This window comes from Penicillium chermesinum (genome assembly GCF_028974085.1).
Source record: "Penicillium chermesinum strain IBT 19713 chromosome Unknown utg000005l:1.0-4115287.0:1.0-4118363.0, whole genome shotgun sequence".
NCBI lineage: Eukaryota > Fungi > Ascomycota > Eurotiomycetes > Eurotiales > Aspergillaceae > Penicillium > Penicillium chermesinum.
In genome coordinates, this window is record NW_026695315.1 from 1,284,637 (window position 1) to 1,309,397 (window position 24,761).

General features: G+C 51.9%; 11 protein-coding genes across 11 annotated transcripts; 5 read left to right on the top strand and 6 right to left on the bottom strand.

Moving 5' to 3' along the window:
* Positions 1–1,169: 1,169 nt before the first annotated feature.
* Positions 1,170–2,319, top strand: N7468_006644 (RNA polymerase II mediator complex subunit MED27 domain-containing protein; the record flags this gene model as incomplete). The annotated part of the gene is made up of 4 exons (XM_058475940.1): positions 1,170–1,210; positions 1,254–1,335; positions 1,424–2,080; positions 2,149–2,319. 4 exons carry the CDS (start codon positions 1,170–1,172, stop codon positions 2,317–2,319), a joined length of 951 nt encoding a protein of 316 aa, XP_058328830.1.
* A 50-nt stretch (positions 2,320–2,369) lies between these two features.
* On the bottom strand, positions 2,370–3,617 carry N7468_006645 (uncharacterized protein; the record flags this gene model as incomplete). The annotated part of the gene is made up of 1 exon (XM_058475941.1): positions 2,370–3,617. One exon carries the CDS (start codon positions 3,615–3,617, stop codon positions 2,370–2,372), a length of 1,248 nt encoding a protein of 415 aa, XP_058328831.1.
* A 911-nt stretch (positions 3,618–4,528) lies between these two features.
* N7468_006646 (uncharacterized protein) lies at positions 4,529–5,289 on the bottom strand (the record flags this gene model as incomplete). Its single annotated transcript, XM_058475942.1, has 2 exons — positions 4,529–4,665; positions 4,722–5,289. 2 exons carry the CDS (start codon positions 5,287–5,289, stop codon positions 4,529–4,531), a joined length of 705 nt encoding a protein of 234 aa, XP_058328832.1.
* A 1,763-nt stretch (positions 5,290–7,052) lies between these two features.
* On the bottom strand, positions 7,053–7,981 carry N7468_006647 (ESCRT-II subunit protein SNF8; the record flags this gene model as incomplete). Its single annotated transcript, XM_058475943.1, has 2 exons — positions 7,053–7,362; positions 7,425–7,981. 2 exons carry the CDS (start codon positions 7,979–7,981, stop codon positions 7,053–7,055), a joined length of 867 nt encoding a protein of 288 aa, XP_058328833.1.
* Positions 7,982–8,199: 218 nt separating this feature from the next.
* On the top strand, positions 8,200–9,796 carry N7468_006648 (60S ribosomal protein uL30; the record flags this gene model as incomplete). The annotated part of the gene is made up of 3 exons (XM_058475944.1): positions 8,200–8,213; positions 8,852–8,963; positions 9,170–9,796. The coding sequence occupies 3 exons, from the start codon at positions 8,200–8,202 to the stop codon at positions 9,794–9,796; spliced, it is 753 nt and encodes a 250-aa protein (XP_058328834.1).
* Positions 9,797–11,362: 1,566 nt separating this feature from the next.
* On the top strand, positions 11,363–12,558 carry N7468_006649 (uncharacterized protein; the record flags this gene model as incomplete). Its single annotated transcript, XM_058475945.1, has 2 exons — positions 11,363–11,550; positions 11,622–12,558. 2 exons carry the CDS (start codon positions 11,363–11,365, stop codon positions 12,556–12,558), a joined length of 1,125 nt encoding a protein of 374 aa, XP_058328835.1.
* A 596-nt stretch (positions 12,559–13,154) lies between these two features.
* Positions 13,155–13,433, top strand: N7468_006650 (uncharacterized protein; the record flags this gene model as incomplete). The annotated part of the gene is made up of 1 exon (XM_058475946.1): positions 13,155–13,433. One exon carries the CDS (start codon positions 13,155–13,157, stop codon positions 13,431–13,433), a length of 279 nt encoding a protein of 92 aa, XP_058328836.1.
* Positions 13,434–14,304: 871 nt separating this feature from the next.
* Positions 14,305–15,110, top strand: N7468_006651 (bZIP transcription factor; the record flags this gene model as incomplete). The annotated part of the gene is made up of 2 exons (XM_058475947.1): positions 14,305–14,328; positions 14,391–15,110. 2 exons carry the CDS (start codon positions 14,305–14,307, stop codon positions 15,108–15,110), a joined length of 744 nt encoding a protein of 247 aa, XP_058328837.1.
* An 868-nt stretch (positions 15,111–15,978) lies between these two features.
* N7468_006652 (uncharacterized protein) lies at positions 15,979–16,650 on the bottom strand (the record flags this gene model as incomplete). Its single annotated transcript, XM_058475948.1, has 1 exon — positions 15,979–16,650. The coding sequence occupies one exon, from the start codon at positions 16,648–16,650 to the stop codon at positions 15,979–15,981; it is 672 nt and encodes a 223-aa protein (XP_058328838.1).
* An 831-nt stretch (positions 16,651–17,481) lies between these two features.
* Positions 17,482–20,226, bottom strand: nip1 (translation initiation factor eIF3 core subunit c; the record flags this gene model as incomplete). The annotated part of the gene is made up of 4 exons (XM_058475949.1): positions 17,482–18,145; positions 18,183–19,752; positions 19,906–20,081; positions 20,159–20,226. The coding sequence occupies 4 exons, from the start codon at positions 20,224–20,226 to the stop codon at positions 17,482–17,484; spliced, it is 2,478 nt and encodes an 825-aa protein (XP_058328839.1).
* A 1,300-nt stretch (positions 20,227–21,526) lies between these two features.
* On the bottom strand, positions 21,527–24,579 carry N7468_006654 (putative protein kinase Yak1; the record flags this gene model as incomplete). Its single annotated transcript, XM_058475950.1, has 8 exons — positions 21,527–22,287; positions 22,341–22,699; positions 22,753–22,873; positions 22,916–23,204; positions 23,255–23,414; positions 23,470–23,669; positions 23,740–24,005; positions 24,054–24,579. The coding sequence occupies 8 exons, from the start codon at positions 24,577–24,579 to the stop codon at positions 21,527–21,529; spliced, it is 2,682 nt and encodes an 893-aa protein (XP_058328840.1).
* Between the last annotated feature and the right edge of the window lie 182 nt (positions 24,580–24,761).

Here is a 24,761-nt window from a genome sequence, read left to right on the forward strand (position 1 = left end):
CTATGAAGGTGGTAGCAGGGGATGGAGTTGGGGGTGTTTGAGAGGCGGTGGGTGTGCTTTCAGATCTGAACAACTTGAACAACGCAGTATCTTTTTTCCGTCCATGTACATTTCATTACATTATATGCTACAATATGGGGCATAGCTTGTATGAATGCCATGGTAAATTCAAAAAGTTTCAACACCCGCAGTATCAGTTTCTTCGTCACTGTGATCCTCACTGTAAATTGTCCCCGTGGTTCCCATCTCAACAGCTATCAAGAATGCCTGCTTCACCTGGTCTTCGCGAGAGAAGTCTACATAGTATATTGCTACACGTTCGTTGGAGTCGCAGCTAGTATGGGGCTTCATTCTTTACACAAGCAGTAATCTAGGTCTGATTTGAGATAGTCAAAGCTTACTTGAAATAGGTCTAAGTTATTTCGATGGCCCACTTCCTCGCCAATTGGACTGTACAAGTATTATGGAATCTGGACTCTTGCTTCCAGCCACAAAGCACATGACGCGCTAGGTAATATGGTGTCCCTAGTGTACGTTGGAATTGAGGATATCTGCAAAAGTTGCATTAGGATTACCCCCAAAGCTTAAAGCACCCTTGCATCTTCTGGCTATTTGGCTAGTGACAAATACCACAAGAGCGCTCAGATTCGTCCATGAAGCGTCCCTGGATGTACTAGAAGCAGCCGTGAGGCTCATTTAATATGAGGCCTTAATATATGAGCATATTTCCAATCTGATAATTTCCATAGTCGCCTTCTCTCCAGAGCAGTCAGAGGCTTTCTGATTTTGTTGACCTGCAGTCACTCGGGCACGCGCGTGTAGACCTATGCATATCATTACCAAATAAGGATTAGGCTATGCCACAGGTGGCTGAGTGTGGCGCATCCTTGACGGCCATTCCTTCGCGGACGCGATCGCAGCTTCTCTTGTCGCTTGATTGATACCTTCCAAACTGGTTTCCTGGTCAGTCTGACTTCAGCAGATTCTGCCTACCAGTCTGACTCCGTTTACTTACTCAATTGTTTCGTTCATGCGAAGAATCTGCCAGCCATCTTGTCGCTTGGAGGAAAACCACGACCACGTACAGGGCGCCTCGACCTGAATCACTACATTGAACCAATAAAGTCGGCCTCTTCAGCTACTACGGAGCATTTCTCGTGCCACAGAATATGCCCCCCCGTACCCGGATCAGCTGCGCCGGCAGGGAATGGTATCCCAGCGAAGATAGAAGGGGCAGACACGAAGGTTACAAGCGCCGAAACCCCCACAGTCGATTGGGAATCGGAGGTGCAGCTTGTGTCCTCACTGGCCAAGCTTCAAGAACTTGAGCGCAAGGTGAGTTTATGTCGTCTATTCCTTTACTTTTCAACCCCGCACGGCTTCCGCAACTGCAAGCATGTTCCCCGCAGACTGACAATATTAGATCCACGAGCTGCGCCAATGCATACCGGCCGGTATCCTGAGCCCTCTGGCCCCGATCTCAACCTCTAACAACCCATCCGATCAAGCCGCGTCCCCATCGACCCTCCATCATGGGCTTGAAATAGCAGCGCGCGAAGGCCTGGCCAACATTGAGCAGTTTCAATCCCTATGGCGTAGCCCGGAGCTCAAGCCTGTGTGGGACCACGTTCAAACGCGCATAAACGAATCGAATGGCCAACTGGTTCAGCCGACTGGAATGTGGGAGAAAGATTACGCCTCTATCCTCGCGCATCTCACTACAACCAAGCAGAGCGCAGAAGAAGATCGTCTCAGGCAAGAGGAAGAGACGGAACGTGCCAAGGCCCTTTCTTCAGAGGGAGGATGGAGATCCGTTATCGAGCGGTTCTCCCAGCGCGACCTACCTGGTGTACATATCATTCGGAGCAAAAACCAGGATAAACCTGAATTTGCCGTCACCCTGGCAAGGGCTGGTATGATCTTTTTGCTTGAAGGCACTAGGGAGCCTGATTCGCCTGGTGTTGCGAACTGGCAGGTGGCTAATAAGGTGGCTTCCGGTCGGTCTCCAACGAAACTTGAACTTGCCATCCTGGAATGCCTGGACTCACGTCCTCGTAAATGGGATTTGGCTTTCTTGCTAGTGAGTCTATCTGTCTACCGAAACTAAGAGGGTGCGAAGTTGGTTGAAAAATGCTAACTTTGAAAAAGGACATGATATCTTCATATGCAGAAATTAAACAGACCCCTTGCGCCAAGTGCACGAAGCTTACCAACAACGCCGCTCAACTCCCTGTCATTCGCCGTGTACAGCCCGCTGAACAACCCACCGACAGTACACAGATATTTTCCTTTAACGCATATCACCCAGACTGTCTATGAATCAACGCTGGCTCCAATATAAGTCTGCCGCCGGTAGCCATAAATCGCAATCAATGGCCCCAGAGCCACGCTCTTGACCGGGCGGCTGGCTTGGTGCGGCATTCCGGTTGAACTTTAATCGAACGTCGTCTTCCCCGTCTGTCATGGCCTGGGAAATCCTCACTTGCTTCATTGCCAGTGAAGTCGTCGAAGTTGCCATGTTGAGTAGGCAGAGACCGGAAACGTGGACTAGGCCCAGGCGAGGAAACTGGAAATCTGAAACCATTATTGCTCGATCCTTGGCTTGGATAGAGGCTGCTGGGGTCAAAGGGTGCGAACGGATCAGGGGCATGACGTGGCGCCGTCTGGGCAATCGCAGGAGCAGTCGACTGTGACCATAGGATATTCGCAGTACTACTCCTGCGACTCTCGTGGATGGCCTCTTCCATGTCATGTGTATGCATGGCTGGCCCGTAAATAGATCCAGTGGGCCCACTGTCATCAGAATGATGATCTTCGCCTCGTCTTGGCCTGTAGCTTCGGTGCGGATTACGAGTATTCGCTTGTGGCCAGCCTGAATTCAGTGGCTGGGAACCACCAAGAAACGCAGGATTGCCAGGCGGATTGCGAGGATTGCGTGGACGGCGATTGCCGGGTGGCCGAGGATCATCAGGCGGATGAGAGGTATGACCCGGCCGATGATAGCCATTGCCAGAACGATCACCATGAGGAACAGGTGGCGACGAATCCTGCGCCGGGAATTCCCTGCATTTACGGCCATGGATAAGATCATGCCAATGGTAGGCCGGATACATCATGCCATTTTTGTCACGGTATTGAACCGGAACGCAGTGCTGACCCTCTCGGCGACGACGCAGAAAACTGCGTGGGTTCTCAAAGTCGCAGTATTCCACTTTTGACCATGTTCCCTCATCCGGCAAAATGTACTTGCGCTGGCGATAGTCATATATCTTGCCTTCGCGGGTTGGCCCCAACCACGGGTGGCTCTGCTGCCCTGGTTCATGAAGTCTTTGATTGCAGGCATAGAATGGCCCCGGATATGTCGCCTGCAGGGGGTAGCCATCTTGCTCTCCTCGGCCTTGGTCCCACATGTCCCAGTGTATTTTGGGGACGCCTTGTTCTGGACGTCCTCTCCCTCTCCTTCTCCCTTTCTTTCTCTTTCTCTCTTTCCCAATTGGCCCGACATAGATGTCTGGTCCCATGTTGTGGAGGACATCTGTAAAACGCCAGCGTCGTGGCCAGCTATCTGGGTTCCCTGGTTGGGGGTCCTTAGGCCAGATGAAACCCATCCGAGCCATCTTCGAATCCTGTATATCGAGGTTGAGACAACAAATGGAATGGAATGACTGCTTTGGGATGATTTTTCTCAGTGGAGACACCAGGATCTATGAGAATGATTTGGTCTATTTGTATGGGAGATGAGACTTGCCTATAGTAGAGCCTTTGCGAGCAATTTAAGTCTTCTCCTAAGATCTTATGCTGGTACAACATGGTACTGTTTGTCGCATCTCGGCAGTTTGACAAGGACTGCTGCTTCTTTCTTTCATCTCTTCCCGACGCACAATTTTCTAGAATTCCCCTTGACTCCCTCCGTTTGTATGCGGGTCCAGTAATCCTACATTGGTAAGAACAGAAAGAACATTCATCGCGATCTGCAATGTTGACCGACAGTACTACCATGATCAAAGGTCATTACTGTCGAATTGCGGTAGCTGGTAATGCATTTCGGAGACTGCTCATGTTTCTGGCAAGTGTCTAGCTCTGGTCAGACAATGGAGGTGCTGTGCCATCTCTCCCTGCTTGCTGTCTCCTGCTTGTTGGTAGTTTTCCTTCGAGCTACTAGACGCTAAGACATTATGATGCTGAGAAACCTTTTGAAATGATATTTGGGATCCATCCCGTCTTTATTCCTCTAACGTAGAGATTCTATACAAAGCCCTGAAGAGGACAGATGCGAAAGTATGCAATTCAATTAGGTAAGTCTGTAACTAACTCCAGCCGAAATAATAAAGGCCTGGAGTTTGATATGCGTATGCATGTCAAAACCCGATGCAGACGGCAAAACAAGAATGATCCATCCCGATAATATCAACAAACGCCATTTTTTCTGCTAATAGTCGTGAACCCAAGTCGCTTTCAAACAAAGAACACCCGCAGTTCGTAGAATTATATCCATGTGAATGCTCATTTTGACAATTACAAGTGGAGATCAGAGTGAGAAGAGCCCGAATGTTCCCGCGAACCAGGTAAACGACAGCACCGTGATCAGGGCCATGCCGGCTGCAAAAGTAAGGCCGGTACGCTGGAACTCGGACATAGCGCTGCTACATGTGACGCAGAGAAACTCTGTGTCCTTCGTTAGTTCATGGAAGAGGTATTCAGGGTGGGCTAGTTTCACATACCGTTGAGCGGGGTTGGTTTCGACCCAATATACATTCCGAAGGGGAAGCCCACGTTCGAACTCAAGTAACCGGCCTCTGGGGTGTCATCGAGAGACTTTTCCGAATCCACAACGAACAGTGTGTAGGTTGCAGTCAGTAAAGGGATGGTTGGGTTGGCCTGGTATTTGCCCGTGTCCCAGACTAACGAGCCCGTCTCCTTGACGCTCATGTTCGAGGTGAGAGTATAGGTAGCACTGTTCAAGCTGCAAGAAGCAACAACGTCAATTGCAGATGGAGTCACTGAGAGCGAAGTGTAGTTCCAAACGAAGGTGACATTGTGGCCGATCTTGTAGTACGTGGTGGTGGTGGAAGCAGGAGTGATCATGGAGATGCCACCGGCACCCGCGGCAGGATCGATCGAGATGGAAGTTGTCTTGGTGGAATGATCTTTGGTCTTGGTATCCGTGCCTGATGCAGTGCCTGATGCAGTGCCGGTCTCCGTGGCAGTTCCCGTCTCCTTGCCAGTCCCAGTTCCGGTAGTGGAAGCGTCGGATGCTGTGCCGGTTGAGGAAGCTTGGCTAGAGGTCATTTTTGGCTCCGAGCTACTGGCTGTCGATGATTCATCTGGTTATGCAAATTAGCTCAGTGTTTTCTTGAGATTGGACGAATCCATCAATACCTGCACGCCGTTCCAAGGTGTCACCGCGACCGAGGAGATCACCATATTGCCAAGACCAGGCCGATGCAATAGTTGCTAGGAGAAAAAGGGTATAAAAGATGCTCAGAAAGGACCGCATCGTGGCGGAGGCGTCTGTGCTGACGGGGGTCGATGATCAGAAACAGGAGGATGGCCCTTGATCGGAAATAACCGAGCGGAATCTGTCACCCCTTGCGGAGTGGAAGGTGTCTAGATCGACGGTCGACCAAGTCAAAGCTGGTACCCAGGGAGAGTGGATGGATATTTGCAGCTTCACTAGGAGGATGGCAAAATGTTTGGCTGAAGAAGTATGGGCGACCGGGTGACCCAAACAAAGCGGAGCGGGAAAAATGGCTGGTCTGACGATCTGGACCGGGTGTCGATCACAGGAATGCCTGGCGTCCGTAGCAGAATTCCCCTATTTTGGCGAGGACGAGGGCGATGAGGTGCAATGTAGCGAGAGGAAGAGCCAAACGAGTGACATGAAAAGCGAGAGGAAGTGAAGAGGTTCAGAAGAAGCAAGTCGAAGGCGAGACAGAGAAGTGTCTGGAGTGTATTGCGGGGCTAAGCCCAAATTGGTCAGGATCATTGTGAGACATCCGGCCTATTTATAGGAGGCTCGCCCATACTGCGTACTTGATTCACATGGAAACCACACAACGAATTCTGAGCTGGCAATTCTAGCTCGCCACACAAATTGATTGAGTTGGACAGCAGGTTTTGATTAATCAAGATCTCGCAACTAAACAATTGTCAAGATCCTGTAAACAATCCTCTTGCTGTATCTTGACAGATCCACTTCTACCCGAACATTCTAAACCCATGGATCTGCTATATTCTTGTAGCATTGCCCGCCAGATCTACTGGAGTAGGCATGGACCAGAATCTCTAGAGGACGTCTTACATTTAAATTCCTCTGTACAGACAAATCTCTCTCTACTATCTCGACTTGCTATATCTACAAGCATTCATATAATGTTTTTGTTTATTGATCTCCTTGCAGGTGGCGTTCGGCCAATCAGCACCCCTGGGCAAACTTATCGCGATAAGACCCGGAGGGTTCATGATCAACTTCTTACTCCTAATAGACCTATTTTTTATTCGAGCAACATGTGAATAAGCCCAAGCTAATGACTAGTAAGTTTCTCTTTCAAACATGGACTTAACTGTCCTTTCAGCTTCGTTTCGTTCTCGGCGTGTATCTAGGACGTAACTTAATGTTAAGGATACCATGTTTGGAAATATATGTTGCAGGTCTCGGGTATCCCGGGTCGTTGTGAACATATCGCAGTCAAAGTCTAATCATAGTCTAACTTGAACTCGTTCTCGTCCAAAGTTATCTGTACTGTTGGTATTGGTACAACATTCTCAGGTGCCATCTTCTATGATCATGGTGACCCCTTCCTCCTCGGATTTTAGATTCCTGGTCGTTGGTCGGACTCTTTTTGTGTCGTCTCGGGCGAGTACAGACTTCAAGCCGAGAAAGGACCTGGCATTATGAATCCTAAGGTGTCTGAGTTTCACATCAATCGTGGCTCATGTACCGGACCTCACCCCACGGTAGGGGAGAAATGTAACCGAGCTCGGGTTTGCAGGATTATATCCCCTATAGCACCTGATTGGAAAGTTTGAGAAGTGCGAGGTGATAGCAGCCTTCAAGTATCGTTCAGTAAGTTCTGCGGAGACCAGTACTCCTTTTCCGGGCCTTGGGCATCCACCCAAACCAGCCCGTCCGCAACGAGGTCATCGATCACGGTTTGCGCCCGAGCTTTTTCCCAATTCAAGTTGAGACGTAGCATCGAGACGCTCACAAACCCGAGCATTTGGATCACATCTAGGACCGTAGCCTGGTCGGTATTCAGCTCCTTCGGAATGGACCGGATGTACTGTTTGGAGCCAACATTGACAATGGAAAATCCAGAGCCAAGAGGCTCAAGCGATCGAACGGCGCGAAGAACGTCATCTCTAACATTTCCACCCGGTTAGTCCCCCATGGTCAAGAAGTGATCCGGAAAGGCTGAGCATACGCTGAAACCTCTAGTCCACTACCGATAGCTTTCCCTCGCCCAACCTGTTTCCGACATTCCTCGACGCCTATCAAACCTCCGTTCTCACTTCGCGTTTCTCTACAGAGCTCCACCACTCGCACAGCAACTTCAAAGTAAAAGTCGTTCATGTCTCCTCCGAGGATCTGGGTCCAAAAGCTACCCCCTTCGCCCAGCCCTCGCCGTCCATTCTTGCCCTTGATGTTGCTTGCTGCCAGTGGGTCGACACCGATTGTATTACACATGCGCGCAAATTCAGCACGGAATGTAGGGTTGGATTTAATAGTAGAGCTGTGCTCAAGTGCAAAAGTATGTAAAAGCGACTGGAAGACAGAGAGCTGAGTTTGGAGGGACGCCAGGTGGGTAGATCTGAGGTTCGCGCCATGGGTGGCATAGGATTGAGTCGCCTGAGTTCTATTCGCAAAGGCCCCGAGGCCAACACCCCGGCGCGACATGATCTCGTGCGTGGGATATTGTTGGATGGTAGAAACAGTTGCGGGGAAGATAGGAGCACCTGTCTTGGGAGCGCATGCCGTCATGCCCAATGGATCCGTATCTGGAGGCTAGCCCTAGTCACGTGAAGATAAGGGTATGGTATTCTGGATCGGGGAAAGTTTGGTCTTGGCAGCCATCTTTCCAATTATGGTTAGCTTCTCATGACCCGCCCACACAACCATTTCTTCGTCTCTCGAACTTTTCTTCCGCTTGAACTTTTCCACGACAACCTTCGACCAGCCAACTCGCCTCGACCGTCGCAATGGCCCCTACCACGTATGCTTTTCCCTAATCCTCTCTGACTGATCCAATCTTTCGAGATTGTGAGGTTCCAGGTATAGTCGTCCTTCTCGCTGGAGATGCCATCGCTGTCGTCAAGGTTGACGACAGTCAGGCACCAGCTCGATCCTTCCGCGTTCTCCTTCTCGAACGACCTTGATTTGCGTCACGCATCTTTATCAGGCCCGCCGACGGAGACTATGGAGTTTTGAGGTTGAAAGCTTGCTACGCCTTCTCCTCCAAAATCATTGTTGAACAGCGATCGTCTTCCTGTGTGCTTGATACGGTAATAGTAGTCATCACACTTGGATCGAAAAGCGTCAACACATAATTCCTGAACATTTTGTTCGGGGTGTTGTCGGATGAAGGCAGATATGGTTCTTTGCGGATGGTCGAATTTTTTTTTTCTTCATTGCGAAAAAATTTGTGCTGAAATATTGCCAAATAGTAGCAAGGAAAAAAAAAATCGACCGTTAAAGCCCCTGACCATAGCCCTCACTGACTAAAGACATTTCGTCGAGTTATATCTTATCATTGCCTTCAGTTCGAGAATGTGGCACTATAGCTGCAATTCTTACACTCGGCGGATTGTTTAGTCTTTGCTTCTTGCGGATGGACTATACTAACCTCCACAGTTCCGTTCCCACCCAGGACCACGTCCTCGTCCCCGAGACGCTCCTCAAGAAGCGCAAGTCCCAGGAGGCTGCCCGCGCTGAGCGCCGTGCTGAGGCCGAGAAGAAGAAGCAGGTCAGTTCTCACTCTCGTCCCGATTTCCACATCCCTCCCTTGCCTCCCCAACTTCCTGATGACAACACCAACCACGCGACTAGGCCCAAAAGGCCGATGCTGTCGCTTGTTAACCATCTTTCGGGTCTGACACTTTGTTGATCCCACCTGCATCTGTGTCTCACGCATGGTGACTTGGAACCTTGACTAACATGGGATCCATATAGGCCAACAAGGAGAAGCGTGCTGTCATCTTCAAGCGCGCCGAGTCCTACGTCAAGGAGTACCGCGATGCCGAGCGTGAGAAGATCCGCCTGGCTCGTGCTGCCCGTGCCGAGGGCAACTTCTACGTCGATGACGAGCCTAAGCTGGTCTTCGTTGTCCGTATCAAGGGTATCAACAAGATCGCTCCCAAGCCCCGCAAGATTCTCCAGCTGCTCCGTCTGCTGCAGATCAACAGCGGTACCTTCATCCGCCTGACCAAGGCTACCCAGGAGATGTTGACCATTGTCAACCCCTACATTGCCTACGGTTACCCCAACCTGAAGTCCGTCCGTGAGCTCCTCTACAAGCGCGGTTACGGAAAGGTCGACAAGCAGCGTGTTCCCCTCACCGACAACCAGATCATCGAGGAGGCCCTCGGCAAGTACGGCATTGTCTGTATGGAGGATCTGATCCACGAGATCTACACTGTCGGCCCCAACTTCAAGCAGGCCAACAACTTCCTGTGGCCCTTCAAGCTGTCCAACCCCAACGGTGGCTTCCGCACCCGCAAGTTCAAGCACTACATCCAGGGTGGTGACACCGGTAACCGTGAGGACAACATCAACGCCCTCATCCGCCAGATGAACTAGATGTAGTTCCTTCAGGTCATGACGGTCGATTGGCGTCCAAACCAAAACCAAAAAAAGCTTTTTTTTTTCACGATTTACTTCGTTACGGGTTGTTTATGGTAGCACACGGGCTGTGTATTTTCACGTCAATTAGCGATACTAGGTCTGGGATTTCCGTTAATTAATGAGCTTCAGACAACCCGCAATCGTATGTTTTCCCCCGTAGTGATCAATGTCCTGGTACTGAGTCTAGTCAAGTCTCCAGTCAAAGTCCTTAGCCACGTAAGTCCTGCTCCACCTGGGACCCGAGTTCCGACTCCTCGATAAGGTTATTGATCTTCCCCAATACGAGACGCCTGTCATCATGACCGGGGTACGACGAACGATTGGTCAATTCGAGTTTACGTATACATTCCCAATGATGCTCCCGCCCTAAGTGGGACGATTCGGATTTCGAAGCGGGAGCAAATATGGCTGCCTAACAATTGACAGCACGCAGCCAAAAACTCAACCTTGGAATTGCGGCAGAGCATGACTCGTCACTTTTTGTCTACCTCCCGGGCTTTTTTCTTACTGGCAGTCCCGGTAGGCAGTCTCCGTAGCTTGACCTGGTGGATACTATGGTACGGAAATTTTCTACCATCAGCCTCAAACTGACCCTTTTATCTGAAATATCTCAAAGTAGATATCCAATCGCTAGAATGTGCTTCTGTGCTCTGCTCTAGGCGCTGAGTAGACTGTCTATCACGTACGGTCCCTCTCGACCCTTTGCGTTTTGGTCTTCAAGCTGCAGGGATTACCGGAGGTCAACAAACCCAGATCATCGTGCTGCGGGTGAAGCACACAGAAACTGGTAAATACGCCCTGTATCACCGCCGTTCCGTATCCTATACCTGGTAAATACACTGGCCGCGCTGGAGTATCCATCTGTCTCCCCTTTCCTGCGCCAACGTGCTCCAGTGGAGCAAAGTAGCGAGCAAAGCGACCAACGGGGGGAGTCCTATATTCGCTGACCTTCTCCGTACGATACGGTTAGATCGTAAGACTCCATAGCACGGTCCGTTTCAGGGTCCGTTCGTTTCTAACGTCCAGGTCTAGGATTGACTCGTACTCAAACGAGGCAGTGCAGCGGGGAGGACCCGTTGAATGTCACTGGAGTCCCTGGATTGGTCCCTGAGGCTAAGCTTTCTACCAAGCACTCCCGGAAACCCGGCCCCAGATGCTCTGATGATCCATTTCGTGCCCACGCAATCAGTTGCGTCACTTTCGATATTTTTTTTGTTGACTTGGCTTATTGTATACTAGCACAGTCTCATCGACCTATGGGGTTAGCGGGGCTCAATTCGGAATGGAGACTGTCGCGGAAGGCTTTTTTCTTCTTCTTTTCTGGCCCAGCCCGCATAGTTCAGGCAGACGGATTTTTTAGAGTGCGATACACGTTGTCTTGGCGGTGGCAGCTTGTGGTTCAAAGTGAATAAGACTCTTGCAAGGATCTCTGAAGATGTACTAAGTGAACTTAATTACTTTTTTTTTTTCGTCGCCAAAGCTTGGCTCAGTCTTGGCTTCCCCGTACCTTGGAGGTAGACTATGTCGTCAATTACTAGGGTTTCAGATGCTTGGGAACTCATGCCTCCGGGGGTCACAGCAGAAGAAAGCCAAGACACCAAGGGAAATACAACTGATGACCCAGAGAGCGGCTCTCCGAGTCCGCCTGCCAAGCGTGACCTTCCTAGACTGGTGATAAGGCGTTGTTTCTGGGGTTTGCTGATTATCTTGTAAGCGAATCCATCCTTGACCGACCACAACCCTCGCAAAAAACCCTCAGATCGAACTCATGCATCTCCAGGTACATTCTCAAAATTCTGCACTTGGCCCAGCAGAAAGATGCGCTCTTCTTCGAAAGCACAATAGAGTCTAAGGAGCACGTGGATCATCCCCAAGACCGCATCTTCCATATTCCTCACTACCAATCTCGCCAAGCAGTCCCTGCCGTCTGCGCTTCCTACGACATCCACGGCCACCAGATCCCCTTCCACGATGCCATCGCCTCGGGCTGCACGGGCATCGAAATAACCGTTTATCCGTCCGGCCGCGAGCTGCTCGTGGGCCACCACCCGGACACGTTGGCCCGCGGCCTCGATCTACACGGCATCTACCTCGACCCACTCCTGGATCTCATTCGACGGCATAACCGTCCCCGGCAAAGGCTGCGTGCGGGCATGCATGACGGCGAAATCAGTGGAGTCTTCTTGGAGAACCCGAGGCAAAGCCTGGTCCTGCTGATCCGCTTGAACATGAACGAGCAGAATGCCGAGACGGCCTGGGCGCTGCTGAGCGCGCAACTCAAGAGTCTGCGTGAAGCGGGCTATCTCACCCATTATGAGGGTTCCACGCTGGTGCAGGGGCCGGTGACCATCGTCGCCTCGGGCGATGCGCCGTTCCACCGTGTTCCGGAGGGGAGTGCCTTCAGGGACATCTTCTACGATCTTCCGCTCGCGGACGTCCTGTCGACGCCCGCGCAGACCTGGGATCACGAGCTGGAGTTTAATATGCGGAATGTGTACTATGTGTCGGTCGATTTCCATGAGACTATCGGGGAGGTGTCTGAAGCGGGCTTTGCAGAGGAGCAGATCCTCAGGATACGAGACCATGTGCGGAAGGCCCATGAGCGAGGGCTGAAGCTGCGCTACTGGAATTCGGTGGGCTGGCAAAGCCAGTATCGGAACTATGTGCGGCAGATCCTGCTCCACGAGGGGGTAGATAGCATTACCATCCAGAAATGACAATCTTGGAGTGGAAACTGTATTTGTAGCTTAGAGGGTGACCGGCGTTGGCGTGATTCAAATGCCATATATATCTCATTTGTCTGCTCCCCAACTGGACAAGTTTCTGAACTGATATCGAGGAGAATGCTACCTCGATATCGCGAGAGGGGGGGGGGAAGGGAAAAAAAAAGCACCCTAGCAGGGATCCGCTCTGGCGCAATTGATCGCCGTGTCTCCGTATATTTTCATCGCAAGCCGGATGAAGATTAGCAATGAAAACAAGGAATATTGCATCATGAAGAGAAAATCTTTACGTCGGCGCTCAGCGCGGGCAGTTGCCCGAGGCTCTTTACGCCCTGGCGAGGGGGCCCCAGAGCGGAAATCGGTCAAAAGTGATCCCCTGCACGCGAAGAAGTAATTGGTCAGGATTTTTTGTAACAGCTCAGGGTTATCAGTTGAGGGTGGAGTCCGCGATCCACAAGGATGCGACACTATGCAAGTACGAACTTGGCGTTTCAAGGGCGCGCATGACCAGGGGACTGTTCTGTTAAAGAAGCATGTAGAACTTCTGGAATCTTTTTTAGTATCCCTCTGAAAGGGGCGGAGGCTCCCCAATGTCGGAATGGTCGCGAGAAGAGACGATTATCATGCTCTACTTTACGTCGCGAGGGCTCCAACCGAAACCAGTGCGTTCGCTCCTCCAGCGCCGGGGCTACGACCGATCGACTCGCGCTATCGAGCACAAGATCTCCGCCATCACTCGTGATAATCCCCATTTGAGACCGACCAGAGGTCAGTGGGATCTGAATGCGGTTGATCGGTGGATTGATGATTATCTTCAGGACCACCAGTTGGTCAACAAGCTGATCCATTTCTCCTCTCCAGGATGCTGAGGATGTTGCTCTCGTGAGTATAGCCTTGGGGAGGGGGGTGCCCTTTGACTGGATTCGTAATTGAGCTGATAATGAACTAGTTCCAACCAATCAATCCAATACTGGAGCTTCTCAGAACACACAGATCTTTTGTTACCGAGGTGAACGATTGGGTGTTCCTGTGCCCAGAGTTAGTAGGGCCCCCCTCTTCCTCCTTGGCCCTTGGCGTCTTTTGTACATTTTCAGTAACATTGGCATTTTCTCACAGATAACCAAGAGCCAAGAAGAACACCGCCAATGTGTTGGCAAGGCGGTAGACATCAACTTACGCGAGGAGAGGTGGCGTGTCGTGTAGTAGAGCCCAAATGAAAAAGAAATCCCCCGGTTTTTTCCCTCTTGACTACTTCCAGTACCGTAAAAGCCGAGGTCTTAACGGCGCCGATCACGAATCTTGCCCCGTTTCCCTAAGCCCCAAAGCCGGGATTAACAAGCAGACCAAGCTAGACGCAGAGAAAGAACCCAGTCTAGATCGCTGGTCTGCCCACGCGGCTTTTCTAGATGTCCATATTCTTCATTGGGTTTAGTACCCGAATGGAGAATCTCCTGCAACATTGATCGGCCCTTGTATGGAAACCGGAATTGGTATTACGTACGTTACGTATCGTTCTCAATTCCTCCAGAACAGCCCGTTTAGGCTGTTTGGTCAACTCGTAAACGCTTGGGTACCTTTGTGAGGTGCCTCTACTACAGGATTTAGTGTGGTGCACGAAGAACGGCAGCATCACCGCCAATCGAGGTAGCGGCCATCCAGGACCCCATTTCCAGGGCGAGTCGTTCTTCGCTATTTCTTTTGAGCAGCTTGGGAAACAGCAAGCATGAGACGAGCTCCCCCATGGATCAGGACAGCGATCGAAAAGTCAGTGCTGAGAGCAATGTTCTTTCTCTTTCGCCGGAAACCTCGACTGACAACTTGCAAAGCACTCCGAACGTCTCGCACGTATCCGTGAAAACCAACGAAAGAGCCGCGCCAAGAAGCAAGAATACATCCGCGAGCTGGAGCAGCGACTCGAGACCTGCAAAGGCGAGGCCAAGGTCGACTGTATCAAGTACCTCCTGAAACTCCAGGCCCTTGAAGCAGAAAATGGATGCCTGCGGGAGCTGCTAGGTACCCTGGATGTCTCAGCCGAGACGATCCAGGAGTACCTTCGCTCCCAAGCTCGAGGTCCAGGCGTAGCGGCGGATTACAAGATTGCAATTCCCGGCCTCGTACGACCAGCTGCGCCAAACGCCCCTAGGGCGAGCGCAAGTAGGTCCCGATCGAGGACCAACCAGAAGAGCGCTTCCTCTGGAGGATCGAATCACCAGGTCGACCAGATCGGGCAGGCACCTAACGACGGTCAAACCGAAGTAAATCTGCCATACCGTGACACGAACCTCGAGACACCGGAATCAGGAACACAAAGCCCCGCTGGAGAAGGACTGGATGTCGCGGACAAGAAAGAAATGGATACTGCCGACGCAACGTTGCACACCAAAGCCCATGATCTCATTTGCCAATACAACACTCGTGGTATCGACATGGATGAGATCTGGCAGCGGTTGGCACCTGCAATAATAGTGGATCGAGAAGGCAACTGTTGTCGGGTGCAGAACCAAGCTCTGTTCCAAATCCTGGACGAAATCAGTAGCGAGATCTAATTGCATCAACGCCGGGAGCATCTCTTATCTATCCCTCCATCATCTATGCGAGGTGTAGCGTATCATTCCGAATGGCGGAGCTTCCACGCGAGACACGGGGCTGCTAAAGGGGAGAAGGAGGAAGGGGGTTTGGATGAACAAGAGATTTGGTTCGAAAAAGTAAGCAAATGATGTTACGTCGGCTAGGGGATCGTCAAAATTGCCGGTTTCGTTCCGGGTATCAGATCCACCACTACACAAAAGTCGAGGATGATCATGCGGGCCGTTGCTTAGGGATAATCGGTTCGATTGGAGAGTCTCCTGGTCGGACTGAGCCGTAACAGAAGTGCAGCTGAAGAGGGGGTTTTCGAGAGGTGCGCCGTATTATACTGTAGACCATCAGCGGCGTGCGCTCGGCTTTCGCGGAGAGGCTTTTCAATGCGTAGCGCGCCAACCCTGAATCTCGGCTCACGGAGCTCATTGGCCTCCCTATCGGAAGATTTGGTCGTCATCACATTTGTTTGCCGCCCTAACTTCTTCTTGCGTTCGAGAAATTGAGGAGTGGGAGAGATTAGTGTATGCGCAAGTGAAGATCTGATCTGCCCTCGACCCTTGGCTAGCGATAACTGTGATGAAAAATTATTCTCACCAGACAAATCTGTAGAGCAATGCACTGCTCATATAGCGAGGGCTTTAGTTCTGAATCATAGCCCAGAGTCCGATTGATGGGTTGATGCCCATTTCCTCTTGAAGAAGCTTGCTTGGGGACTTGTAGCGGGAGATCTGATTTGATTGATAAGATAGGTTGGTCTTATATGATTTCGATGCTCATTTCCGTGCTGGGAAGTCTCCGCGAGCCCACCAAAAAGCAACTCCGTCCGTGCATGACTCATGATGCACACTGACTCCGGGGCTGATCAGTCGACCCTGGGAGCTCGAGCTGCGGCCCACATAGCCACCTTTCCCGGTAAATATAGTAGCTCGGTGCACAACCATAAAGAGGGCATTTCTTCACCGCATTCGATATACATGGAGGCCAGCTGAAGTAGTTGTAAACCGTGGCCCGTACAATGGACCGCCGCATGGGATGTAGCTGCATGGCGGCGAAAATGTGGCACTCCAGTAATATGCCTTCCTTCCAGGCAATAAACCCATCGCCCCGTTCGCGAGAAAGTGTCATCAGATGATGGACAGTTGCGGCCTCGCGGGAGCTTATCTGGTACAGGTCTGCGAATTGGACGAGTTCAATACACCGGGTGATCACGGACTCGTGGTCGTCGCCCCAACCGATCTTTTGAGTGTAGATCCACCGAGCAAAGCCTTGGAGACTACCGTAGGTCGTGAACCCCTCCACTAGGTGTAGACGGATGGTCTGCATGAAGACATGTTTTGCTCGCGGCGGAGACACATAACCAATTGTCTCGTAACGGGTTTTTGTGGCCAATGAGGGTGCCACCTTGCTAAGATGTCTGGAATGAACTTCGATCTTGCAATCTAATTCGTCGGATATTTCGATCGTGTTCAGGGAATCACCATAGAGAAGGTCGTAACTGAATTTCATTAGAGCATATGCTTGTCAGAGAACGGTCCACTTACTCTTTTGAGCCCCCAAAAGCTCTCTCGCTTCGGCTGCTTCGGCTGCTTTGGCTCTCCTGCTGATCCATATTTTCTTCTGAATCCTGCTCAGTAGCCATTGTCTTTGACTTGATCGAATGAGCCTTCGACGGAAGGGTGAGAGTTGATTCCATATGTGGTATTTGACTCGCTACAACGTCCTGGAAAAGCCAGGGGGTAATAAGATATGAGATGGTGAGGACAGAGAGAGAACAAGATGGAGAAAAGAAAGTCAACGTCAGTTGAGTACCTAGCCTGGGCGTAAGTATCAACTGCGTAATTCAATTGTTGCGGCCGACACCCGCAGATGAAATACAGATGAAAATTAGCACGCTGAAACGACTGCTCTCATCCAATCTTAACAACTCAAGTTGAGGATCTTACAAACACTCCCCTATCCCCATGACCTAGCGCTTCAAGTGTGCTAGTGCGGATGGGGACGTTCTCCGCTTGTAGAACTACTCCTACAGCTCATTTCTACACAGCACAAATCGAACAGGACAGATGTACTTTCTAACCATTTATATTCATTTCATTTTGAGTCATCGAGCCAACGCGGGAGATACTACTCGCGCGCCGGAAACGGCATGAGAAAGAACAAGGGGCGAACCATGACAAATGAACCAAGGGGAAAAAAGGAACTCGGTATGGAGAGAGGAAAGAGGATGACAGGGAGCCTTTATGGATATGGAGGAGAGGGTGGTAAAAGGGGAGAAAGAAAAAGACATGCCATTACATCAAACCGGGTGTAGAAAAGAAAAAGAACTCGAACCCCTTTTTAAGCCTTGATAGCACCACCCAATGCACCGCCACCGAACTGCTGACCACCTGGTCTCCGGCCCTGCCCGCCCGGCAGACGGTGACCACCGCGGGCCTGGTTGGCACCTCCGCGGCCACGGCCGCCACGAGCCCCGGGGCCTTGCTCGCGCTGGAAAGCATTGGCCATACCCTGGGTACGCTGCTCGAGGGTCTTCTCGTTGGACTCGAGGAGAACCATCGACTTGTCAGCCAGGGTGACGATCTGGGACTGCAGGCGGGAAAGCTCGACGCCCTTGCGGAAGACGATAGCGTCGTTCACCTGGTCGAGAGCCGCAGCGAGCTCTTCGTGTGAGATCATCCTGCTGATAATGGCGGTGATCTTCTTAGCGGGGAGCTCGAACATGTCAGCCAGCGAGGAGATGGAGAGGCTGTCGTAGAAGGGGGCATATGTGAAGAGGTAAGTGCGCAGACCCTCCTCTTGAGTCTGCTGGGACAGCATCTCCTTGACCTTCTCGGGCTGGGGCATCAGATCCCAGATCTTGATGGAGGCGAGCATCGAGGCGGCCTTCTTCCAGTCGCCGGCAGCGAGGAACTTGGCGCTCATGATCACACCGTCACGGGTGTTCTCGGGTGGGCCAGTGAAGACTTGGCGCTCGTTGTAGTCGAGCATGCGGCGGGAAGGTCTTAGAGATCATGCGGCGGCGCATCTCGGGGGAGGACGAGGTCTGAGCCATGAGGGGAACCTCGAGGAACATGCTGGAGGTCAGGTAGATGCACTCAAGCAACTCCAGGTTGATGTGCATGTGGAAGGGCAGCTGGCGCTGGCGCTCCAAACGCTCCTGTTCGGGGGTGACAGTAGAGTAGCGCTGGAGAATGATACCCTGAGCGAGTAGCTCCTTTTGACGGCCGCTGCCGCAGATATCACCGAGAGTGTTCTGGGCCTCGTAGATAAGACCGGCGCGGAAAGCGCACAGGCCAATCTGAACCAAAGTGCGGTTGAAGAGGATCTGGGTGCTGACATCGAAGTTGGAGATGTTCTCGGACAGGTGGGACATGAGCATCAGGTCACGAGAGCGGTAGTACTGGTCGTGCAGGGCAAGGAAGTAGATCTGGCACAGCATCGAACGAGCACGAATAATGCCGTCGCTGAACTGGAACAGGTAGTTGGTGAGGGTCTGGATGAGAGCCGAGACATCACCGGCCTGGCTGCGAGGGGTGACAGGGGAGTCCAGCTCCTCGGGAAGAGCCTTCCAGGTGGAGTCCTCGAGGATAGAGACCACTTGAGCAGGCTTGAAGTAGACGTGCTCCAAACGACGGATAACGACACGGTTAACGCTGTCCTGGCGGGCATCGTTCTTGTCACCGGCGTTCAAGCTCTCGGCGTAAAGCTGTGTCCGCACAATGTTGTTGTACAGTTGTTGCTCATCGCTGAGGCGCTCAATGTACTCGGCAGTGTGAGGGTCGATCTGCTGCAGGGAGCGGGTGAGCTCATCGTCGAGACGCTCAATGTAGGAGACGATGCTTCCGGGCACGTAGAAAGTCTCGCCAGGCACAATTTGGGGCTGCTTCTCGTCATCCTCCCACTCGTCAGCACTCTCGCTGACAATGATGTTACGGTTCTCCTCCAGAACGGCCAGAAGGGCGGCGAATTCGTCGTCGGCCTGCTTCCATTGCTCGGCGCTCATGTAGTTGGCGGAAGAGCTAGCGGTAAGGTCGAAGCGGGTGGAGATAATAGTCAGGTAAATGCGGATACGCTGGTAGGGCGATGTAGCGACCTCAAGGAGCTTCTCCATGATCTTGATCTGCTCCATGCGATCGGTGTTCTTCTTTCCTCGCGACTCAACAATCGTACGCAGGTGCTTGAGGATGCTCTCTGAAGTGTACTGCATGGTCTTACCACCACGGCCAACGGTGGCGAAGCCATCATCCTCACCGGCTGCAGCAGCGGAGGCAGCAGCGACGAAGTTCTGGATCTTCTCAACCTTGGTGGGCTTGGGCGCAGGGGCGGCCGGCTTCTCAGCCTCTTCGGCCTCCTCAAGGTAGGCCTCCTTGTTCTCACGGTACTTGTCGATCTGAGCGGCGTAGTCCTTGTTGTTCTTCTTAATACGCTGCTTGACGGCGTTGAAGCTCTTCTGGTTGCTAGCATTCATCTTTTTGCTTGAGGCCTGCTTCTGCTTGGCAGCAGTCTCATTGACGAAGTCCTCGAGGTCGGCGACGGCCTTGACATAGAGCTTGGGGGTCGGGCCCGACTGGGTAATCTTAACAATCTGGCGGTTCAAGTTGTCGAACTCTTAAAAAAAAAGCCTTTGTATTAGCACAAGTTTCCAGGGAATAAATGAGTCCACATCTCTGAGTTCCCCCGCCACAGAATCCCACGATCCCACCCAGCCAATATCCTCAAAAAAAATCCAAAAAAAATCATCGAGTCACGGAGTAGACTCACCGTTCGAAATAACAACCCAGTCGTTGATCTTCTCGGCATTATCGATCAGGCGAATGGTGTTCTCCAGACCCTCAAGTCGCTTATCCTTGGCACTCTTGACGATGGTAGGCTTCTCGTCGTCGCTCTCCTCATCCGAGTCCTCCAGAGAGCTGTCGTCTACATCGCTGCTCTCGTCGCTACCGGAATCAGAGCCAGATTCTTCCGAGCTGGACTCTTCCTCGTCGCTCTCCTCCTCTTCGGAACGGTCGTAGACATCCTCCTCCTCTCATCGGAGGAGCTGGACTCGCTGTCGCTGCCGCCGCGGTAGAAGAATCGTGACATCGTGGATGGTGTAGTAATCCGGTGCACGAAGGCAGTTTGAAGGCAGATCCTTTCACTATGTTGAATGTCCCGGGAGCGAGAACCACACACGAAATTTAAGCGAGGGGTTGACTATACCCAATCGGGACTAGCGCCACCGATGATTTCCTCCGCCAAATCAGTCAGGAGTATAAGGGCGAAATAAGACAGGGAGATTCTCTTGAATAGGGATTATTTCATTGCTAATTCCAAAGTTCAATTCATGGCGCTTTATAGGGCATTCCTGTGCGTCTTATCGCTAAGTCAGATGGCTTATGTATGCTAAATTGTACCTACCTAGGTAAATCTCCCCCTCATAAGAGTGGCGGCAGCCGCAATATGTACGCCTCGCTTGCCCGGAAAAGTCCAGTACGTACAGCTATCCAGGTAAACTTCCCGCTTCGAGCTCGCACGTCGACTATTCTACCGTGAAATGAAATTTGGAAACTCGAAGTAGACGCCATAAAGCAGCAGCATATCCGTCTCTAGAAACCATGCAACCGAACACCCGCACCGACGTTTAAGGAGGATCACTGGAAACGAGGATCCGGGGTTTACTTAAGACAAAGAAGAATCAAGTCGTTCTTTCATACTCCCGGCTATGCTGAGAAGGGGAAAAGACATGTGCCAAAATGAAAATGGGGCAAAGAAGTAGTAGAAACAGGACTATCGCTCGGAAGTCGTTCGTAACGCATCAGAGCGACGGTGTAAATCATTTGCAGGGCAGGGTAACGTCACAAAAGAGCAAGCACAAAAGGAAAGGTACCCCGCAAGACCAAGGTCCGAAAGTAGAACAAAAAAAAAGAAGCATAGAAAAACCTCGACCACTTTTTTCAGTAGGTTGTGCTTCTCATCTGTGAGACGCGGTAGTGGCCGACACGAGCTACGTAAAGAGCCTTGTATCGATCCTGCATTTCCACCCCTGGTGGCTATTTTCAGATCCACATGCAATACTGAGTATACTCCGGCCACAAGGGTGGATCACCGAAGCAATGGCCTGGAGTCGAGAAATAGCTGAGAATCGAGCCAGGGGACGAAGCCAGGATGGGCCACGGTATGTCGAGTCAAGCAATAACTCCTCATGATTGTGCCAGCGATCAGACAGGAGATAGCAGATCGCAGAATGGAGCATCATGCAGATCAAAAGATTCTCTGCAGGATTTTCTGAAAGCGAGAATCGAAGGATGAAGCTTGACTGTAAACCAAGATAATTCAATATACCACACCCCAGGGCACAGCAGAAGCATCCGATGCATGTGCCTTGGGAACGCCGACAAGTCCACTAATGCCATTGGCCCTGGCCCTGGCCCATGTAAGTTTCACCAAGAGCTCCGTCTTCGAGTGTGCGAATGAAATCTCGATTCCGCTGGCTTCCATTCCCACTAGCACGGCTTCCACGGCGTCGTTGAGCATTGGCGTCGACGTACCCATCTGGTGGAGGGGGATAATAGGCCGGGCTAGGCTGCAGGCGGATGGGGGCGTTCGGGTCTAAGTGGCTTGCCACACGTTGGATGGTAGGCGGGATGCCGCCACCCTGGTGATCCATGGTCGAAGCTCGTTGACGACCAGCTCTTGTAGTAGCTTGAGCGTATAGGCTTTGGCTAGGGCCGTATTGCTGGGACTGCTGTGGTGGCATTTGGCCGGGAATCATGCCCATCTGGTGGTTGTATCCCGGGGGCTGGGTAGGGTAAGGAGGTGGCGCGCCCTGCTGGTACATTCCGTTGTACATAGGGGGCGCCTGGCCATGAGGAGGTTGGTGATATTGATTCATCTGCTGCATGGAGTATGCATTCTGTGCCTGGGCAGCCTGGGCAGCTCTTTGCTTGCTGGCTTGCTCGGCCTGCTGCTGTTGCTGTACACCGGGAGCAACGGTCTTGTTGAGAGACGAGTACTTCAAGTTCATCGGCGGCATGAAGGGACCAGTGAACTTTTGCTGGGTGATGAACGGATGCAACTTCGCCTGCTGAGGCGACCAGCGCTCCAGGGGGTTGATTGACAGTAGGCCGCGCACAAAGTCAATAAATGCGACACGGTTGTTCAGTTCTAGGTCGAGTTAGTAGCCATTATCGCACGATAAACAGAATATGGAATCTTACCTCGTTCAATTTCTGCTTGCTTCATATTCTTCCTCGGCATTGGGTAGCTTCGGATGATTTCCTCCAAAGTCGAAGCAGAAAAGTACTTCTTGCTCGGTTGCTCCTTGGTATTGTGCTCCCGGGAGTATTGCTCCAAACTCTTCAGGCGATATGTCTTGCGCCCATATTCATCCTGGGTCTTCTCAAAGAACTCGCCAGATTGCTTGCCCATTTCTAACATCCATGTTGGGGGCAGGCCCAGCATCTCAACGATTCGACAGACTTGGTTGTACTCCGACGATCCAGGGAAGAGCGGGAGACCGAGGAAAAGTTCGACGACGATGCAGCCAAGAGACCACATATCGATAGCGGAAGAGTACCTTGAAAATTGAATTAGTCTCATAAACATCACTAAACGGTAGGCACAACATACGGCAGCCCAAGAAGCACTTCGGGGGGAACGATAGAACCGTGATTGGATATAGGTGTAAACCGTTTGGCGCTCATCGCAGGCAGAACCGAAATCAATAACCTTGATGATCGGGCTTTCAAGACTGTCCAAGGACTCCAGTGTCAGTAAGAGCGGGAAGGGAAACCCCCGGGGTTTGTAGGAATCATGACCGACTTTTTGAGTAAGATGTTCTCAGGCTTCAGATCGCAATGGATCAAGTGGGCCTTATTCAACAAGCTGAGGGCATTCAACAATTGTTGCGCAAAGACACGAACAAGGGTTGTGCTCAATCCTCGGAATTGGTTCTGCTTGATAAGTTCATACAGGTTGACACTGAGCAGCTCAAATGCAAGACATAAATGTTGGCGATGGATGAAGGTGTCCTTGAGGCGGAGAAGATGATGGTCATCGTTCTTGTCGTACTTGCTATTCAGCTGGAGAGGACTTAGTACACACTCAGACTGATCGGCGGTATCTGGCTTACCAGGTCTAGAACAGAGACTTCCATCATACTTTGATTAAAGTACGCAGTTTTGTTCTTGATCACTTTGACCGCCACGACCTCTTGCGTCTTCAAGTTCTGGCATTTCACCACCTGACCAAAGGTACCTTGTCCAAGAACATCCAAAATGAGGTAACGATTCCTAGAGAAGTGTTAGACCCTATGTCGTAGCGGCAACGTGGGAGTGGGCGATTTACTTGTGGCCTGCCTCCTCACTTCCAAGAATGTCATTGACATAGAGGATATAATCACTGTCCTCATTGTCATAGCCGTCGTTCTTGGTGCCTTTGCTGGGTTTCGTCAACACGCGTCGGGGGTTCCTTGATGATTCATAGTTGAAGTTGGGGTTGCAAATGCGATAGGTCGATGGCAGGTGGCTCGTCAGAGCTTGCAGGGGCTGCATACAGCAGTGTCAGTATGAGACATGGGCGAAGGGTTTATGGGTTCTGGATGGGTATGTCACTTACGCTGATGAAGCCGCCCTCCGGGTTGGCACGGCGATATGCGGGCTGAGCGTGCACGCGGGGCTGAAGCTCCTGCACGGACTGGATCTTCTGAAATCTGGGCACGGGACCTCGCCCAGGGACTTGCGATGGCAGTGAACCCGACCTGGGGGATCGGGTTCCAGAGCCGAAAGCTGGACCCAGGTGCGATGATGCGGAGGGGGGGTAGTATTGATCGGGACTGAGGTCGGTCGCTTGGAGCGGCGGGAGTCGAGGTGTGCGGTTGGAAGCTAGGATTGTCAGCAGGCAATCGGTTGTTTGCGACGATGCAGACTCACAGGGAGGGGACTGGTATCCCTGGGGTGGTGACGCATACTCGTTTCGAGCAGGCGACCGTCGCGACTGGCCCGAAGGCGAGTAACCGTAGCCCTGGGGCTTCCCAGGACTTGTAGGGTATGACATCGGCGGAGACAGAACGTTCATGGGCGAGTATCTGCGAGCGGCGGAAGACTCCTCGGCCTGGGAGAGGAATTGAGAGGAAGCCCGGCTGTGCTGGGTCTGTCTCGAGGAATACTTGGCGCGGTTGTACGGATCAGCGTCCTCCATGGCAGTGTCGGCATCGGTGACATAATCCCGAGTACGTGGCGTGGCGGTGGGGGACGAGGCCATGGACTTCGAGTTGGGGCCTGGGGGAGCCTTGCCGGGAGTTTGAAAGGTCTCGTACGTGTATCCGACGGGGGCTTGTGACTGTGGTGGCTGACCGTACTTCGAGGGTAGTCGCTGCGAATGGGCCGCTACGCCAGCATTGAGCGCTGCTGGGCGTCCCATCAGGGGATCCTGTTGCGGTTGCCAGCCAGGATCCATAATGGGCAGATGCGACCTCAAAGGGGGAAATGAAGCAAGAATTGGGCGCCACCTAATCTACCCTGGGCTGCGGTCGGGCCAGGAGAGGGGAAGAGACAACACACGCGAGAAGCGCGCAGGGGGAAGGGGAAAGGAAAGCCCGGCGCAGATGCGATGACGGGACGTGGAAAGGTTAGGAGGCC